Source organism: Canis lupus, chromosome 28 (assembly GCF_011100685.1).
Source record: "Canis lupus familiaris isolate Mischka breed German Shepherd chromosome 28, alternate assembly UU_Cfam_GSD_1.0, whole genome shotgun sequence".
Lineage (NCBI taxonomy): Eukaryota > Metazoa > Chordata > Mammalia > Carnivora > Canidae > Canis > Canis lupus.
In genome coordinates this window covers 13,792,079-13,811,628 of record NC_049249.1, presented here as the reverse complement: position 1 = coordinate 13,811,628, position 19,550 = coordinate 13,792,079, and the positions used below count along the sequence as shown (strand labels likewise).

At 38.1% G+C, this 19,550-nt stretch overlaps 1 protein-coding gene across 5 annotated transcripts in view; it reads right to left on the bottom strand.

The window, feature by feature from the left end:
* Positions 1-19,110, bottom strand: part of SLF2 (SMC5-SMC6 complex localization factor 2) — a 51,235-nt gene extending 32,125 nt beyond the window's left edge. For 2 of the 5 annotated variants that reach the window (XR_005380509.1, XM_038578541.1), the window contains exons 1-9: positions 18,787-19,096; positions 16,188-16,231; positions 14,968-15,701; positions 13,423-13,480; positions 6,737-7,722; positions 5,680-5,750; positions 1,851-1,973; positions 1,285-1,452; positions 210-312 (exon numbers count right to left, since the gene is read on the bottom strand). Coding sequence is in view for 4 of the 5 variants with exons in the window: in XM_038578541.1 (XP_038434469.1) it covers positions 210-312; positions 1,285-1,452; positions 1,851-1,973; positions 5,680-5,750; positions 6,737-7,722; positions 13,423-13,480; positions 14,968-15,701; positions 16,188-16,231; positions 18,787-18,926 (2,427 nt within the window). In the remaining variant the exon portion in view is untranslated. Of the gene's footprint in view, positions 1-209; positions 313-1,279; positions 1,453-1,850; positions 1,974-5,679; positions 5,751-6,736; positions 7,723-13,422; positions 13,481-14,967; positions 15,702-16,187; positions 16,232-18,157 lie in introns of those variants that run through there. The other 3 variants (XM_038578542.1, XM_038578543.1, XM_038578544.1) reach the window with 3 other exon arrangements.
* Between the last annotated feature and the right edge of the window lie 440 nt (positions 19,111-19,550).

Genomic DNA, 19,550 nt, shown 5'->3' with positions numbered 1-19,550 from the left:
ACATTACTATCCCACACATAATCTGCATTTGCATTTCCTTTATAATCTCTTTACATAGACTCTTTTTGCCTCATTTTAACCCACTGAAATCATGAATTTGATTGTGCTTAATTATTTTTTTCTCTAGTAATGTGTAGATATAATTACATTTTAAGTTTGTTTTTGACTAGGAAATGCAGACAACTATACTTCTCAAACATTTTTCTTACCCGAAACAGCCACTTTAACACAGGTACAGGACACTGGACATAGTGATAAGCAGAGGTAAGAAAGCCTTGTGTTGTCAAAAAAATCTGATCTGTTTTTCCTGATCTGAAAAAATAAAGTGAAATCAATGACTGTTACTTTATGGCAAGAAACATCTACCACCACATCTGACATAACCAGGGAAATGAGCAAGCATACCATCCTCAGTCCATGGAAGTAGACTCTACTCCAATATGGATGAGTTACTGATAAAGGAAATTCAAATGATGGTCTAATGCTGATCTGTTGTCCTGTCTCCAGATTGATCTAGTGGATAAACTTACATTAGCTGGCAGTGTTGAGAAGGCTCCTATTAAGTCTCAGAGCATCGTCTGCTTTTGCCAGCTTGGGTTTGTACTTCCATAAAACTCAGCACCAGAATTAATGTGATCTCTCTGGATCTGAGATATCATGCATTGAGAGAAATTAGACCAACTCGGGCACTGTGATACAGACTGCTAATTGCCCATCCCAACATCTATTCTTGCCTTTCCTCTTGGCAACTGAACCCTGATTTTTAGCTTGGTACACTGGCTCTGCCTGAGACAGAAACCATTTCCCAGCCTTCCTTGTAACTAGGTGTGACCATACTGACTGAGTTCTATCCAGCTAACCATAAGTAGAAATGTGTAGGATTTCTGGGAATTTGAATGTAAAGGCTGGAGTACCAGTAGCACCTGAAGCTAAGTCCTTAGGATAGTGGAGAAGAAAGACTATATGGCAAAACACCAGCCCTGGACTCCCTATCTCTGAACTTCTTTCACATTAGAAAGAAATATACTTCTTGTTTTAAGCTACTATTTTGACAGTTGCTGTTATTATACACTGATATTAACCCTAATTAATAAAGGTGTGTAATATACCAAGCAACTATCTTACACTGATTCCTATAATTAAATAATAAACACAAAAAGCAACGGTAATAAGGATTAGGAAACTGGACAGGTCATAATAGAAATCAGATTATGTCAGTCAGGAATCTTTTAGGGTAATTTTTAAATAGGAAAAAGTAAAATATTTTTCTATTTTTCTACTTACTTAAGAATAAGCTTTTCTACAGCGCTCTGTCCTATAAAACCAGAGTCTCTTAAATCCAAGGTATACTGATTGAAAATTTTTCCGGAATTGAGGAAATTAAATATTTCTTCACCTGGGTGATGATCAGGAATAGCATCAATTGTAACTGAAAATTTCTTTAGAAATTCCCTAGAATAAAAAAAGTTATTGAATACCAAATAGTTACATTGGATATGGTTTTGTGTTTAAAGGTTTTGCTGCAAAGAAAACTTTTCTTACGAATGTTAATCCCACATAAGACTATCCCACATAAGAAGACTTATCATGGGAACATGTGTTTTGCGCCTCCCACTTTTTGCTAGTAATCCATAGCCACTAAATGGGTCTGTGTGAAAAGAAACAATAACCAGGAGAAAAAAATATGTAACTTGGCCTTAACATTTGTCCTTCAAATACATTATAGATGGATTAGGAAATGATCATAGACTACTCATTAAGTAAATAACCATCAATGGTCCATTTATTTCACAAGAACAAAATTTAGAAATGTAAACTTAATAGGGTATATATTATGAAAAATGCTATACCTGTGCTCTTCTAAAAGGCCATCCTCATCATCTGTACTGTCTTGATCTCCAATTCTGATGGGGGATTTAATACCTCGGCCCTGCCTTATATCTTCCTGTAGTTGCTTCTGCAGTTCATCTAGCCTGAGAATTGAAAAAGATAGTTTACTTTAAAAATAATCTTTAGTTTATGTCTAAAAGCAGCACCAAAACAAAACAAAACAAAACAACCTTCCCAAAAAACCCAACCTCTTATTAAAGTACCTTGTTATATGACAAACTTTGTTGCATTGCAGGCCAAATTATGTTTCCCTGAACATCAGGATGTAGAAGAGACTTTTACCCAGCTACTGGTATGATATTAGAATAGTATTAGTTGGAACACCTGGGTGGCTCAGTTGGTTAAGTGTCTGCCTTTGGGACATGGTCTCAGGGTCCTAGGATCAAGCCCCATGTCTGGCTCTCTGCTTAGCGGAGAGTCTACTTCTTTCTCTCCCTCTGCCTCTCCCCCTGCTTGTGCTCTCTCTCAAATAATTAAATAAAAATCTTAAAAAAAAAAAAAAGAATAGTGTCCTTCACATAGAAGACTTGAATATTTCTTTATAACTAGGACTTCAAGAAGGATATCCAAATCATTTAGAGAAACGGGAAGGAAAAATGGCAAAGAATAATTTGATCATCCCCTTGAATCTTTAATGCTCAGCTGACTTCTAGTAGACCAACAACCTGATAATGTTAATTAGGCTTTCTAGCAGCAGTAATCATTATCAATGTCATCATGGTTACCATCACGACACCTGACACTGAGCCCTTACTATGTGACAGGCACTGTATTGAGAACTTTACGTATTAAATCTTTCAACCTTCACAAGAACCCCATGTGTAGTTTATTACCCATTTGACGTATAAGTAAATAGACATTATTAGGAAAGCTAACTTGCTCAAGCTCACAATGCAGGAACTGGGATTCAAAGCCAGAGAGTCTAGCTCTGGAGTCCTTCCTTATACTGTTTGCCAAGATTAAGTTATTTTAACCAAGGTCCTTATTCCCAGCTCCAGCGCCACAGTAGATGAGTATAATACAACAGTAAGTGACTGGTAAATATACTGATCAATACAGGAAAAAGTCAACCATCAGATCAAACTAGCATCTCTACCTCTGGTCTGTACAGTGCTCATTTTAAATAAACAACTTCAGGTCTGACATTACATATCACATGAATTCATGAGAAGTTTAAAGAATCTTACAATAAAGAGAATTTCTCTAATTTAAAAAGGGGAACAGGGGATCCCTGGGTGGCTCAGCAGTTTCGCGCCTGCCTTTGGCCCAGGGTGCGGTCCTGGAGTCCCGGGATCGAGTCCCGCGTCGGGCTCCTGGCATGGAGCCTGCTTCTCACTCTGCCTGTCTCTCTCTCTCTCTATCATAAAAAATAAAAATAAATCTTAAAAAAAATAAAAATAAAAATAAAAAAATAAAAAGGGGAACACTTCTGACTAATTATAATTCCTACGTTCTATAATTCCTTGTCTATCAAGTTTGAGACACATACATACCAACTTCAAGTCAGTTGAGATTTTTTTTTTAAAGATTTTATTATTTATTTGAGAAAGAGAAAAGAGCGTGCACAAGTGGGGGTAGGGACAGAAGGAGAGGGCTAATCAGTGTGGAGCCCAATTCAATCCCAAGACCCCAAGATCATGATCTCAGCCAAAGTCAGATGCTTAACTGAATGAGCCACCCAGGAGCCCAACGTCAGTTGAGGTTTTAGTGAAGTTTTCTGGGCTAGTTTTGTGCATATTGCTTAAATAAGGAATGTATTTTTCCCCCTCATTAACAACAGCAGCTTGTAACTAGTGACACAAATTTTATTAGGTCCATTATGATCTTCAAACTTTTTGATTTCTGTGTGTGTGTAGCAGAGAGAAAGACACAGAGATAGAAGGAGAGAGAAACGTAATTCTAAATTTCTTCCTCGGGACGCCTGGGTGACTTAGCAGTTGAGCGTCTGCCTTTGGTTCAGGGCATGATCCTAGAGTCCCAGGATCAAGTTCTGCATTGGGGTCCCTGCATGGAGCCTGCTTCTCCCTCTGCCTGTGTCTCTGCCTCTCTCTCTCTCTCTGTGTCTCTCATGAATAAGTAAATAAAATCTTTAAAAGAATAAATAAATGAACAGACTTCTTCGTCAAGGGTAACTTGATGTAGAAATACCATGTCTGGCTATGCTGGTTTCAAAATTTGGACTATGTGAACATAAGAATGTTTTAAAAAAATTCTACCTGTACAAACAAAAAAACCCCAAACAACTCAATTAAAAAATGGGCAAGGGGCACCTGGGTGGCTCAGTCGGTTAAGCATCTGCCTTCGGCTAAGGTCATGATCCTGGTCCTGGGATGGAGCCCCAGGGTGGGCTCCCTGCTCAGCAGGGAGTCTGCTTCTCCATCTCCCACTGCCCCTCCCCCATCTCGTGCACACTTTCTAATCAGTAAAAAAAAGGGGGGGGGGGCAAAGGATCTGAATAGACATTTCTCCAAAGAAGCTATACAAATGGCCAGTAAGGACATGAAAAGATGTTCAACATCATTAGTTATTAGGAAACTGAAAATCAAAACCATAATGATGTACCACTTCATACTTTTTAGGATGGCTATTATCAAAAAACCAGAAAATATCAAGTGTTGGTGAATGTGGGAAAACTGGAATCCTTGTGCACTTTCGATGGGAATGTAAATGGTACAGTCATTGTGGAAAACAGTATGGCAATTCCTCAAAAAATTATGTATAGAAACACCATATGATCCAGCAATTCTACTTCTGGGTATATATGTAAATGAGTGCAGAGTTGAAGACACATCTGTACATCCATGTTCACAGCAGCAATACTTCAATAGCCAAAAAATAGAAACAACCCAAGTGTTTATCAAAGGATGAACAGGTAAATTAAATGTGATATATACATTCAATAAAGTATTATTCAGCCTTAAAAAGGAAGGAAATTGGGCAGCCCCGGTGGCCTAGCGGTTTAGCGCTGGCCTTTGGCCTGGGGTGTGATCCTGGAGATCCGGGATTGAGTCCCACATCAGGCTCCCTGCATGGAGCCTGCTTCTCCCTCTGCCTGTGTCTCTGCCTCTCTCTCTCTCTCTCTCTCTCTCTCTCTGCCTGTCATGAATAAATAAAAAATCTTTAAAAAAAAAAAAAAAAGGAAGGAAATTCTGACACATGCTATATAACATGGGCAAATCTTGAAGACACTATGCTAAGTGAAATATGCCAGTTAAATGGATGAATACTCATTTATATGAGGTACCTAGAATAATTAATTTCATAAAGACAAAAAGTAGAATGGTACTTGCCAAGGGCTGGGGGAAGAGGTGGATGGGAAATTATTATTTAATGAGTATGGAATTTCAGTTAGGGAAGCTGAAAAAAAGTTCTGAAGATGGAAGGTGGTGATGACTACACAACAATGTGAATGTACTTAATGCCACTGAATTGCACATTTAAAAATGATTAGGATGGTAAATTAAATTATACATATTTTATTACAATAAAAAAATATACACAAAAAGTTCTTCCTGTACATTTGATCAAGAATTTCAGCTACCAGTTAAGATACTGGTTATGGTAAGCAGAAAGGAATTTGTATTATTGAATGCAGTTAACCATAAAAACCTGATCTTCTGACCCAGCCTATGAACAAGAATACTTTATCTCCCTCATAGTTGACAGCAAAACTTACTGTAGTATTAACACAAAATGCATGTTAATTTCTCATGATTTTTAAAGGAAAATTAAAAGCCAGCCACACAAGCAGTATCTTAAATTTACCAAAGTAGTCATGATCTTACTAACCTTTGAGTGTCTTCCATCTCCTTCACTAGCCGGTCTAAAGTATTTGTGTAAGTTCCACTATGACCATGTTCCTAAAACAAGAAGAAAATTTAGGGATACTTTATAACATATCTTAGTAGAAGAACTGGGATGTTTTGAGTTATTCAGAGTACTAAAGAATATTTTCTATTTCAATAACCTAGGCCAGGAGGATACCTTTCTTAGAGAATTTTCACCATCATGCTTTAAGTCTAGTATTTTGTACTGCAGGCAATTTGATTTTACCACTTATTAGGAAAGGCACTACTTATAAAACCCTGCCAGTCTTATGAACTGACTGCAAACACCCGAGGGCTCCATGGCTACCCTGTTTTTATTTTTAAATTCTATTTTAATGGAATCAAACTATTAATTTTTAGGTGTTACCATGGAACATTAACACCTTCCCCACCAAATTTTACAGACATATTATTAGAATTTAATGCAGCTTATTCCCAAGATAGAATGAAGCACTTTAGAAATAAAATTGCACACCACAATTAACAACATTTCTACACTCTACCTTCATTTACAGCAGTGGTCTCCAAAGCAGGGGGTGTGCAAGGTGATCCATTGGGGTGCAGGAAGAAAATAATAGAACTTCTATTTATATGGAACTTCTATAGAAACTCCAGTAGAACTTAGTCTATAGTAACTTCTATATAACTTCTATAGGAAAATACTTTTTTCTTCTTCCTTTTAAATTCTGTTTTTGCATTATGTTTTAGAAAGTACATAGTAGTATAGTGGTACATGTATATTATCTATAAGTATACATATATATTGGAGTACATGCTTAAAAATTTTTTTTACTAATTAGAAGTGTGTGTGATCAAAAAAGTTTGGAGACCACTGATTTACAGTAATAAAACTAAAGATATGGGAAACCCATTAACCAAACAAGAACTATATCAGTTTCAGTCCAATTATGAATAACAAATACTGAATTTTCAAGTAAGTTCTAGCAATTTAACCCTCTTTCACTAATCAATCCAACTTTCCCTCTTCAAGTAAAGATAAATGTCACAGAACTACTTACTGTATAGTCTGATGACTGAGATCTAAGCCCCTTGGAAAGAGGAGGCTTTCCTGTAGATGAAGGAGTCTGATTGAAGTTCAAAGCCATTATTTCTTCCAGTGATTTTAATGTTTCCTCTTCCTCATCACTGTCTAGGTTGTAACCTAAACTTTCTTCATCACTATCAAAATCACCCCTTAGTTTTCTTTTCAGTGCATTGCTACCTGCATTGGAATTTCCTGAACTCTCTTTATCTGAAGGGGCTTTATCTGAAGGCGTTGTAGGGCTTGGGATACATGGCACAACTTCCAAAGCAGCTGGGGGAGACTTTGTAGGAGTGCTATATTCTGAATGCAAAGATCCCCCAGAAATTTTCCCTGAAGATACATTAGAATCAGCTTTATCAGTCTTTGCTTTGTGTTCCTTGTGTTTGGAGGATTCTGTAGAATGCCCAGAACATTCTTTAGATGAGGAACGCTCTTTTTCTTTTTTAGGAACTGGAAGAGTGCAATTTTTAGCATTTAATGGTACCCGAGAGGAACCAGCACTTGGAACATGGGAAAGTAAAGGTAGAAGTTTTGTTTCCTTTGATGCCACAGAGCTAGCACTTTTATTTTTCTGAAGGTTGCTAGCTTTTCTAACTGCAGACTTTTCCTGAGGTAAAGATAAGTGGGGTTTCTGCATCTTAGTCTCTTTGGTACTTGCCACACGGATTTGGTCACTATTCCTGGAAGAATGGTGGCCAGAATTTGAAGGTGCCAAGCCTCCAGAGGAGCAATCAACTTCTTCGCTGGGTTCCTTAGATATATCTTCCAAGCGCAATACATCCCCCGGTGTCTTCAGTGCAATATGTTTTATAAATTTCTCTTTCTGATGTGGTCCGTCAGGACGCTTCTCAAGGAAGGACTCTTTTACTTTTGGAATTATGGATTCTCTTGTGCTTTTCAGATCTGAGTCCACAGAGTTCCTTTTTCTTTTGTCAGGGAATTTATTCTGCTTAGACCCTGCTAAAATTTAATTTTTGCCAGATTAGTGAAAAATATATTTTCCTATCTTAGTAAAGTTTTATTCAGTTAGTGTCTAGAACACTCTGACAAAACGTTTAAATTGTTGAAGTTTAAGCTGAGATCAATGTATGTGGGATAAGGAAAAAGTTAATACTACCATTTATTTATTAACTAATAAAGTAAGGGTGTCCAAATTTAAAGCTGATGACAGTGCTTATTTTCTTTTTTTTTTTTTTAAGATTTTATTTACTTATTCCTGAGAGACAGACAGACAGAGAGAGAGAGAGAGAGAGGCAGAGACACAGGCAGAGAGAGAAGCAGGCTCCATGCAGGGAGCCTGATGTGGGACTCGATCCCAGGACTCCAGGATCATGACCTGGGCCAAAGGCAGGCACTTAAACCGCTGAGCCACCCAGGAATCCCCCGACAGTGCTTATTTTCATTCCAAAGCTATTAAAGGTTTAGTACACGAACAAAATGTAAGGTGTTGCTCCCCAAAGCACAAAAGCTGTATCATGGAAAGGACTGCAAAAGCAATCCTTTTTCCTAAAAGTTCATATATTCTTCCTTAGACCAAGGACTGATTCCAGAAATGTATTACTTCTACATCTAAGCTTATAATACCTTAAAATACATACACGATAACTAGTTTAAAGCAAATTTAAAATTTTCAATTAAAAAAAATCCATCCAGGGATCCCTGGGTGGCGCAGAGGTTTGGCGCCTGCCTTTGGCCCAGGGCGCAATCCTGGAGACCCGGGATCGAATCCCACATCGGGCTCCTGGTGCATGGAGCCTGCTTCTCCCTCGGCCTATGTCTCTCCCTCTCTCTCTCTCTCTTTGTGACTATCATAAATAAATAAAAATTGAAAAAAAAAATCCATCCAAGGCTTTCTTCTCCAGTGTTTGTTTATTCCTTCCTGTGTATCCTTCTAGTCTTTAACTGTGTTATGAACTGTGGCTCCCAAAATGATATGTTGGAACCCTAACTCCCAGAATCTCAGAATGTGACTTTAATTAGAAATAGGAGGGGCACCTGGGTGGCTCAGTCAATTAAGTATTTGCTTTCGGCTCAGGTCAGGATCCTAGGGTCCTGGGACCCAGCCCCTAGTCATGCTCCCTGCTCAACAGAGTCAACAGAGGGCCTGTTTCTCCCTCTCCCTTTGCCCCTCCCCCTGCTCATGTTCTCTAAATCTCTCTGTCAAACAAATAAACAAAACAAAAGTCTTAAAGAAATTTTCTAAAAAGAAATAAAATAATAGAATAGAAATAGAAATAGAGTCTTTACAGGGATAATCAAGTTAGTCATTAGGGTGAGTCCTAAACCAGTTATGTTTGGCTTCTTAAAAGGGGAAATTTCCAGTCTTGAGGTGTTTTATTTTGTTTATACTATCATACCATGAATTCATAGGGAATGGATGGCAGCAGTTCAGGCTCCTTTCCATTGGTTCTCACAAAATGTACTTCTCTGGGTGGAGCAGGCTGGCATTTTATTTCAGTTAACGTAAGTACCTTTCTCTTTGGCTTACTTCAAAATGGGAAATTTGGACATGGAGACAGACTTAAAGAGGGAAGATGATGTGAAAACACACAGGGAAGGGGCACCTGGGTAGCTCAGCTGGTTAAGTGTTCAACTCTTGATTTCACCTCAGGTCATGATCTCAGGATCCTGGGACTGGGACCTCTCCCTCTTCCCCTGCTCGTGCTCTTTCTCTCTCAAATAAATAAAATCTTAGGGAAAAAAAAAAGAAAAGAAAAAAAAAAGAAAAGAAAAGAAAAGAAAAGACAAGACAAGACAAGACAAGACACCGGGGAAAGATGCCACGTGATAGGAGTGATGCATCTACAAGTCAAGAAATGCCAAGAACTGTAGGCAAACACCAGAACCTAGGAGAGGCAAGGAAGTATTCTTTCCTAGAATTGTTAGAGCAAGGCCCTGATGATAGTCTTAATTTTGGATTTCTACCTTCTAGAACCATGAGAAAATAAATTTCTGTTGTTTTAAGCCACCTAGGTTTAGGTGCTCCATCCAGGAGAACTTTAATAAACCACGTATATTTGCATTAACCAGATTTTTAAAATTTCTTATGGTGTTTAAAAATGTGGTGTAGGGATTCCTGGGTGGCTCGGTGGTTTAGCATCTGCCTTCAGCCCAGGGCATGATCCTGGAGTCCTGGGATCGAGTCCCACAACAGGCTCCCTGCATGGAGCCTGCTTCTCCCTCTCAATCTCATGAATAAATAAATAAAATCTTAAAAAAATAAAATAAAATAAAAATGTGGTGTATCATTAATTAAAACCTATTATTCATTAAAGATTACTATTTCTGTAATCAAATATTCCCCAAATCAAATTTCTTTCTGCATATGGGCAGATGTCCTCAAATCCCCAACAGTTTGATTAAAACAATAACAAAGGAACTCAAGAGTTAAGCAACTTTTTGGATAGCCTGATCAGTACATAATCTGAAAAATTTTATAAACAGAAAAAAAATCAATTAATGGGCAGCCTAGGTGGCTTAGCAGTTTAACGCCGCCTTCAGCCCAGGGCCTGATCCTAGAGACCCAGGATCGAGTCCCACGAGTCCCATGTCAGGCTCCCTGCATGGAGCCTGCTTCTCCCTCTGCCTGTGTCTCTGCCTCTCTGTGTCTCTCATGAATAAATAAAATCTTAAAAAAGAAGAAAAAAAGAAAAAAAATCAATCAATAACCAAATATCTCTATCTCCATTTTTCTACAGATATCTCCTATTACCTAAAGAAATCATTGCATGCCCACTTAGTTTACTGGGGTTAAATGTCTTGTAAAAAAAGGACAGTAGTATAGGATGAGAAATCAAACTAAGAAAAAGATGTGGGATGGACTTACACTGATTAAGTTTGGGGTTACAAAAAAAGGCAAAAGCTGCCAGTTTGAGTTCTGTTCCAGTTCCTAAAGAAGTCAATTTATATACAGATAGAAATGAGAAGGGATGCTTGGGTGGCTCAGCAGTTGAGCTCTGCCTTTGGCTTAGGGCGTGATCCCAGAGTTTCGGGATCAAGTCCCACGTCAGGCTCCTTGCATGGAGCCTGCTTCTCCCTCTGCCTATGTCTCTGCCTCTCTGTGTGTCTCTCATGAATAAATACATAAAATCTTAAAAAAAAAAAAAAAAAAAAAAAAAAGAAGAAATGAGAAATTCCTGATTTTTCTGGAATTGAAGACCTTACCAGGAGGAGAGAAAAACTGTTTATGGGCAAAGTTTAGGAAAAATCAGCTTATTAAGAGGTATTGACATCTAGAATTAGAGGAGGTTGAACTGGTACTTAGGTAAGCTCCTCTTTTTTGCAAGTTCTCTAGGGCAGCGGGCTAACTACAGGATTCTTTTTGCATCACCTGTACAAACTGTAGACTGTTTAAGAACATTTCAAGTATCTATTCATATATAAAATACTCAGAGAAGACAGGGATTGAGTTTGTAAATAGAAAAAAAGTAAAAGTTCAAATATTCATTAATAGGGGATTGGTTACTAATAAATTATAGAATAAACAAAGGATGAATTAATTCGGACCTCAGAATGAAGCCCAAGGACAGGATTCTGGAAGACTAAACAGCTAAATGCCTTTACCAACATTTCTGAAATCCTCAATTTGTGTGTGATTAATAAATGTGTGATCATGTGTATCATGATCACAACTGAGAAATAGAATAGCAGTAATTTGAACAAGACAATATATTTGAATTATTAAGATTTACTATCAGATAAAGATAAGTATTCTTCAGGTTATCTAGAGTGAAACAGCCTCTTATGTCCTTTATATTCTGTTGACAGTGAAATGCAGTATATATGTGTATTTATTAAAAAGCACAGTATGATAATTAAAAAAGAATTATGAAGCCTGAAAAATATTAGAAATAAAAATGTAAGTGAAGGTAACTTCTTAAATCTGCTTGTGAAAATATGCAGAAAACATCTTTTTCAAGCACTGTTCAAAAACTGCAATATGTGGAACTGTAGAAATGAAACTACTTCATTCACCACTAATGAAATCAGCAAACCTATGAACTGAAGAGAATTTTTATTTTAATCATTACTAAAAAAAAGCTGAAAAGCTTGGTGGCAAAACTACCACCAGCAGCCCTTTATACTGGCAGAGCAAGCCTAAAAATATTCTGTTTTTCCATTCACCTCACTGGAAAGTGGTCATTTATTACAAATGTGTAATAAAGTGAGTACAGGGACAATCTCATGCCTGAGAATTTTTTGTTTTTGTACTTCAAATGTCAAAATTCAATGAAATTTGATCACTAAAAATCAATGACACTATAAAAATTAAATAAAAATTTAAAAAACTACATAAAACTTCAAGTTTATTCCTGTATCCTAGAAGCTCTTTCTACGATGGTAAACTATGGTTTCAGCCTTGGCTGAACATTGATTATAACACTTGAGATTGCCTGCTCAAAATGCAACGCACCTCTGGAATATATAGTTTTACATGAAACCTGAGGAACAAGGAGTCACATCTGTCTCTTTGTACCGGTTTCCTCATCTTTAAAAGTAACCATCTTATAAGGATGAAAGTCAAATGAATTAAAAGCACAGAGAACATGGCATGACACACAATAAGTGTTCAATAAATGCTGGCTATTACCATTATGTCCACTCTATCTTACTGAGTGTGGAAATTTGTAAAATCCATTTTGCAATGTTTGCAATCATGGCAAAAAAAAAAATCTGATGTATCAGACTATTAACAGTTGTTATTTCTGGGAGCCTTTCATTTCCTGTGTTATAAATTTCTGCAATGTTTGACTTTTACACTGTTCTATTTCCTAGTTAAAAAAAGATAAAGATATCTTAAGAATTACTGAATTAATGGTAGTATTTATTATATATTTCCTCAACCGACAGATACAAAAAGTACAAACTAAATATAAGTGTACTTGAAATTTGGTATTAAAAAGTTATTTTTGGGACACCTGGGTGGCTCGATGGTTTAGTGCCTGCCTTCGGCCCAGGGAGTCCCAGGATCGAGTCCCACATCAGGCTTCCTGCATGGAGCCTGATTCTCCCTCTGCCTGTGTATCTCTGCTTCTCTGTGTGTCTCTCATGAATAAATAAATAAAATCTTTAAAAAAAAGTTTTCTTTGGATATGAAATATTAGAAAACACTGTTTTGGAGCATGAGAACAGTTTCAACCTTATACAAACCATCTGTAATACCAAAATCTCAGATAGTCCACAATTTCAATATTAAGACTGCTTCTTACTATAGCTAAGATTCAGTAGTAGTACACTGAATACCAAAATGAGAAACATGTTGCTAGGAAAAGCAAAAAAAGTCAAGGCAAACCACAGGTTACACATACTAATTCAAGGACTATACTTTTTGAATGTAATTTTACCAAACTTTTTTTTTTTTTTAATTCATGAGACACACAGAGAGAGAGGGGCACAGACAAAGGCAGAGGGAGAAGCAGGCTCCATGCAGGGAGCCTGACGTGGGATTCGATTCTGTGTCTCCAGGATCACACCCTGGGCTGAAAGCAGCGCTAAACTGCTGAGTCACCCAGGCTGCCCCAATTTTACCAAACTCTTAACTAAATCTGAGACATTCGATTTCCCTCTAGGAAGGAAACTGCATATTTAAACAAATTTGTTTTAAAAAGGTGCCACTGATATAATTTTATTTAAAAATTGATAAATTAATTTTGATTCTACCTGAAGCAGGTTCCCATGAATCAGAAGAGGACCTTTTCCTTGAAAAATGTCCATTTTCCTATCAGCAAAATGAGAAAAAATTAATTAGGAATGGGGGCCAGTAAAGAATGTGAACTTTTCTTCATAACTTTAAACAGATTCTAGACCAAATAAAGCAAGCACTTATATTTGGAGGTAAGTTCAAACTTCTGTAGTAAAATATTTTAAACTCTTAAGTTTTATAAAAATGAAGAGCATTTATATTATAAAAACGTAAGGATGTATAAAAATACAGTTTTCAAATGCAAATTTACAGATTTATATTAACTCAAGATTGTATTAGAACACTATACCATGATTTTGATAAAGTTATAGTAACTCTAATATTTGTCAACTAAATGGACATAACACAGGGGTGCCTGGGTGGCTCGGTCAGTTAAGTCTCTGACTTTGGCTCAGAGCATGTTCTCAGGGTCCTAGGACTGAGCAGGTGAAAGACTCCCCACTGAGCAGGGAGTCTGCTTATCCCCTTTCTTCTGCATGTGTGTGCTTTTTCAAATAAATAAAATCCTTAAAAAAAAAAAAAAAAAAAAAAAGGACACAATGGACTCTTCAATACTGCAGTTCAAGTACTGATTGATGCTCAACCAAACACTGAAATCTTCTAAGAAAGGACCAGATGTTACTAACCTTTATGGTTAGCAAATCTCACTGTTGGAAGACACCAAAACTCCTTGCAAACAAACCCTAGAGTTTACAAGTATGTTTTCCAGCAACATACAAGGCAACACTCTCCATTTACTCCTAAAATGTCATGGTTTGATTTACTTTTGGTCTGATTTTAAAATCTCTTAGTATCTTATCAACATAGGCCTTTCTTGATATCCGATCTTCCAAGAAACACTGTATGTAGAGAAGTTCTTTGAAACAAAGGTACTTGTCTTTTCTAGGGGAGAGGGTCAGCTTTTATGATAATTTAGCTTTAGTCTTTTCTCTGGGATAGCTTTCTAAGTATTACCATCTAAGTTGTCTACCACCCATTCTCAGGTATTTAGGACCAGTGATTCTCAAAACTTTAAAGTACATCAGAATCATCTGGAAGGCTTGTTAACTGCAGACTGCTGGACTCTTGGCTCCAATTTCTGGTTCAGTGAGTCTGAGGTGGGGCCTAAGAATTTGCATTTCTAAGTTCCCAGGTGATGCTGATGTTGTTAATCCAGGGACCACATTTCGGAAATTTCTGTTCTAAACCATTTCCTACTGTTTTAGATTTTCCATTCCTTCAGCACAGCCTAATTTAAAAATGACTATAACTTGCTTAAAAAAAGAATGTTTACTTTCTTAAGAAAGATCTTTGTTCATGGTCTGAAAAAAGGGCAAGAAACACTACTGAGTCCTATGGACAGCTGGAGGAAACCTAATGGAGTTTAGGTTTTAAAAAAACTGTATATCAGCATTTCCTTAACAAGAGATACTAGTATGATGTCAACAATTATTATTTCTAAATTTAGCATTTTAAATATAATAAAGCAATAGCGAAACTAATTCAGTAATTATTACACATACCAGGTTTGAAAGATTACTTTTTCCAGCTGTGACGTCATTCTGTTTACTTTGTTCCTGCCTTGGTTTACATTTTCTTTCTATACTAGAGGATTTTAAGGAAAGATTGCTTGCTTCTGAGAAAGAATTTTCTGAGTTGATTCTCTGTTCCATTTGTTCCCTTCTCAACTTCTTTAGTTCTCTTTCTCTGCAGTAAGAAGCTAATGACAACTGGAATTTAGCGCCCAGTGGACTTTCTCCTGGGTGGTGCCTGGATAAGCTGCTCCTGCTGCTAAGACTTCTAGAGCTGTTCTTGAAGATGTCAGCTTCTGTCACTGTGGCCTGCTTTTTGGAATCTGCACTGGTCTTGTCTCGATCTCTATCATTCTTCTCCCTGCTATTTTCATGAATGAACAGCGACTTTCTTCTCTCTGGAGATCGATGTTTTTTCTTCAGTGCCTTCATCTCCTTTGATAAGCAATATGGAGGAACATAGACTTCTGTAACCGCCTTAGGATATTTGGTGGCTATTGACACACAAGGCCGACGTGATTCATGTATACCACCATCTTTATGGTGCTCTTTAACACCTTTCATAAAAGCCTCTAAAATAGTGCCCTTTTCTGATGGCACCCTTTTGGGTTTAGACTTTTTTGGTGAGGATAGTTTCCTTTCAAACTGCTCTGTCCCAGTGATGGACAATCCACTTCCTCCATATTTGATGTCTGATTTTTGTGGAGAATCCAACATATGTCTGTCTAAATAGCCAATTAAAACACAAATTGCATGTTATTAAAAATAACAAACTATTACATTTTGTATACACTTTTAAATTAATAGTATTTAAAATACTAAGCTATCACAAAAATTTTCAAATTCATATTTAAATGATGATACACATTTTATGGGGGGAATTAAGACACAATCTATTTAATAACCTTACTTTCATAAACTCCCTTTTGCTATTTCTTGTAAGATCACCATGGCTCTATTTATGTTACTGTATCAAGAGAATCAAAATAGTATGCCTTATGAACATTGTTGACTGACATATTTTAAATATAATAACAGCAAAAAGCTTCATGATGGTTAGAATTTATCTTTGAAAAAAACCCTGCATCTTCATTATATTTTCAATTTGAACATTATGCTTAATCAAGTAAGAGCTTAGAGAAATTTGAAAATTGAATCCATCTCCCTCTTGAAAAGATCCTGCAAAAAAAATGCATTAGTAGTATACATACCTTGCTTTGAAGCTGGTTTGAAGAAATCTATAATTGACTGCTTCCTGAAAATAAAAGCATAACTAATATGGTATCACACAAGCAAACATTAAAACCTCAATAATTCAGATTAAGGTGAGAATAATAGTAGATTTATAGAATACAGATTGGATTTAATCAAGTTCTGACAGTGGCAATAATGCTTTCCTAAGCTGATTATAAAAAACTGAAAATATAATTTACCATTTCCTGTAGAAGCAAATTTACAAAAGCACAATTGAGACTTATATAACCTATAGTACTACAATGATTAACATTGGAATATGGATCCAGGGAATTGACAGTACTTCCTACGACTGAAAATCATGAGGGGATCTGATCCTATTGCTTGGTATCTCCAATGACTGGTACAAAATAATGCTCAATAGATGTTTGCTGAATGAATAAACAGAGATTATAAAAACTGAGTAAAACCTAAACAGATTCATAACAAGAGCAGATGACAGAATGGCAATATCAGTGATTGGGCCTATCTAGGGAGGCAGCTGAATTGAAGTGCATGCTGGCCAAAAGACAGAAAGGATCAAGTGCCAAGCCTGTATTATCTTCTTTGTACACTACAGTATGATGTTAATCTAAGTTAAACAGCAGAAATTAGAATGAGTCTTCACAACTAGTGTTTCAAAATCTTAACTTTTATATAAAAATTCTTAAGATATTTGCAAAAATAACATATTGCCTAGGGAAAACACAAAACAAGAGAAAAGGAAGAAAGTGAACAATTACAAAAACCAACTGTTTTAATTTTTAAGGATATCTGTACCTTACAGTAACACAAAAGTGAACCATATTACCAGAATTTGTATTCGGATTGATGTATTTAGAATTGTCAGCTGCATAAGGAGGAATGTCATCATATGTAGAGTAAAAAATTAACTTCCTGGCAAAATTCTGGTAAAACATATTCATTTTACTTAAAGAGAAGCAGTACACTATCAGTTTCCCTAAACAATTATCCACAGTGAGGTTGGAATGCTCAGACAAAACTTGAACAATCCCAGTCCTTTGTATGCTTCACAGGTCACATAAGAAGAGCAACACCCATCTTTAATGGTTTACTAAGAGTCCACAATGTTTGTGAGATGTTGGTAGAAAAGCTAACTGGTTATGAAACGAGTATCAGTGCCAGACTAAGGAAGAATCTATGCATTTGTTTTTATAAATCTAAAAAAATCAATGCCACAGGAGAATAAAGGAAGAAATGCTAGAGGTTCTGCAAACTGGTAAAGGACGATGCCTTCCATTACTGGTTGAGGAAAGAGATGGGAACGGATTAAGAAGTGGCTAATTCAAAAGAACACTAAATATGCTTTTACAGTAATTACTAAAAGAAAGTATATTATATCTTAAAATTTTAGATCCCAGGCTCCTTTTCGAGTAATACACCAGAGGGAAAATGGTTTTGGGTAAAACATACAAGAAACCTGTAAAATAACCATGAATGTAACTTTCAAGTAGGAACAGTTCTCTAATTTCATATGCACAGAAATGTCCATTAGTTATTTATAACTAGCTCTTTAAAATTATAACAGCTCACAAGCCCTTACCTGAAAATTTGGGGTCAAATGTTTTTGAATTTGAATTTACTGGATTTTAGAAAGGGGGTAACTCGGATGCATTACATAAAGCCCCCAGTGGGGTCTGACACTGCACCCCGAAGCATACACCAATATTTCTCCAGCAAAGCTTACAAATACACTCAGTGTGATAAAGCCCATATATAGTCTTCCATTACTTCTAGTCAGATTTGGCTGCCAAGTAAGATGTGGTGCCAAACTTACTGAAAACTTTTGATTTTCATAGCATCCTGGCTTCCACAATTAAGATAAGGGATTGTGGACCTGTACCACAACATTAGAAGATAAACTTACTGTGACACTTAAGTTACAAGCTTTTTAAAACTTAAAATAAAAAAGACAGTACCAAGTGCGTAGAGAATTTAAACATCTTTTATTGTCAGAGGATGTCATTTGATAAAACTCCCCATCTCGTTACAAAGCTCCCACAAAATCTTCACAAAAAAATCTAGCCTCTTGGAGAGGCGGAAAGCTGCCGAGGAAAAAACATATCACATTCCAAATCTGCATGTTCTTTAAGTATGAATTATCGTGCATACTGGACTATTAAGTAATTAATGGAAGGGTCTCCCTCGTCACATCGTACACAATTCCACCCACAATTTAGAAAAGATTTTAGACTATTATGCTACTCCGATTAGCAGAACTGAACGTACAAAAAAACCACCTCAATATGCACTTAGCAGTTAGGGCCCCGGGTCCAGCTCTCGGAAAGGACAAAAATCACGGTCTACCTAAGGCGGGTTCTCCGTAGCCACCCAGGCTGTGGTCCCTACACCGAGACCTGCGTCCCAACTACAGAAAAAGAAACTCGAAGTCCCAGAAGCCCCCGCGCGGAGGCGGGGCAGGGGTTTGCCAGGCCCCGGAACGCCGAGGCCTGAGCTCGCGGAGGATGGCGGGAACTGAAAGAGCGGGCGTCCGCAGTCCTCCCTCATACCCTTGCCCCCGCGACCCGGCCCCTTCTCCAACCCTCTGCACGGTACCTGTCCCCAGGACTCTTTGTTCTCTTTCCCGCTGCAGCAGGGGCGGTACTACCGGGTCTCAGATGGCAGCGCGGGGGCGACGACCCCGGGGCTGGGGATGAGGGGAAACCTGGCCTAGCGGGCATGCAGCGCCTTGTCATGTCGGCGCCGCTGGCGACGGCGGCATGAGCTGTGGCTGGAGAAGTTGGGTGCGTGGTTGCCGTCTTGCTGCTGGGACTCGGGGAGGCTGTCGGAGCAGAGTTGGGCGGCACCCCCTTCTCTCTTCATGGCGGTTCTCTCTCTTCGGAAGTGACTCCTGTGTGAGCGGGAAGGAACCTGAGGACCAACAGGGGGCGGGTCTTACTTGAAGGGTCGCACTCTGACTGGCTGCCGCGCCGGTCTTTCCAGTAGTGGAGCAATAGAAAGCGGCAGCCTCTCGGGAGAAGGCGGGGCTTCGAGAAGGGGAGGGGGTAGGAAAACTGCCCCCCCCGTCACGTGCGCGGCGGGGGGTGGGGGGGGGAAGCGCACAGTCGCATCCGGGCCGCGTCGGCCTCGGCAGGCACGCGGGGGCGAACCGGCGCGGGCGGCTGCGGGCGCTGCGGCAGCTGGCGACAGCCGCCTGTTCGAGGACGAAGGTCGAGGTTTGCAGAAGCAAACCCGAGCCCGGCAGCTGCCCTCAGTGAGGATGGCCAACGGTTGGGCTTCCTGTGTCCTACAATTGTGCCTCAGAAATCCCCAGCTGCTCATTGCATCGTCTCTTTAACATCTTAGGCCAAAGTGCCCTG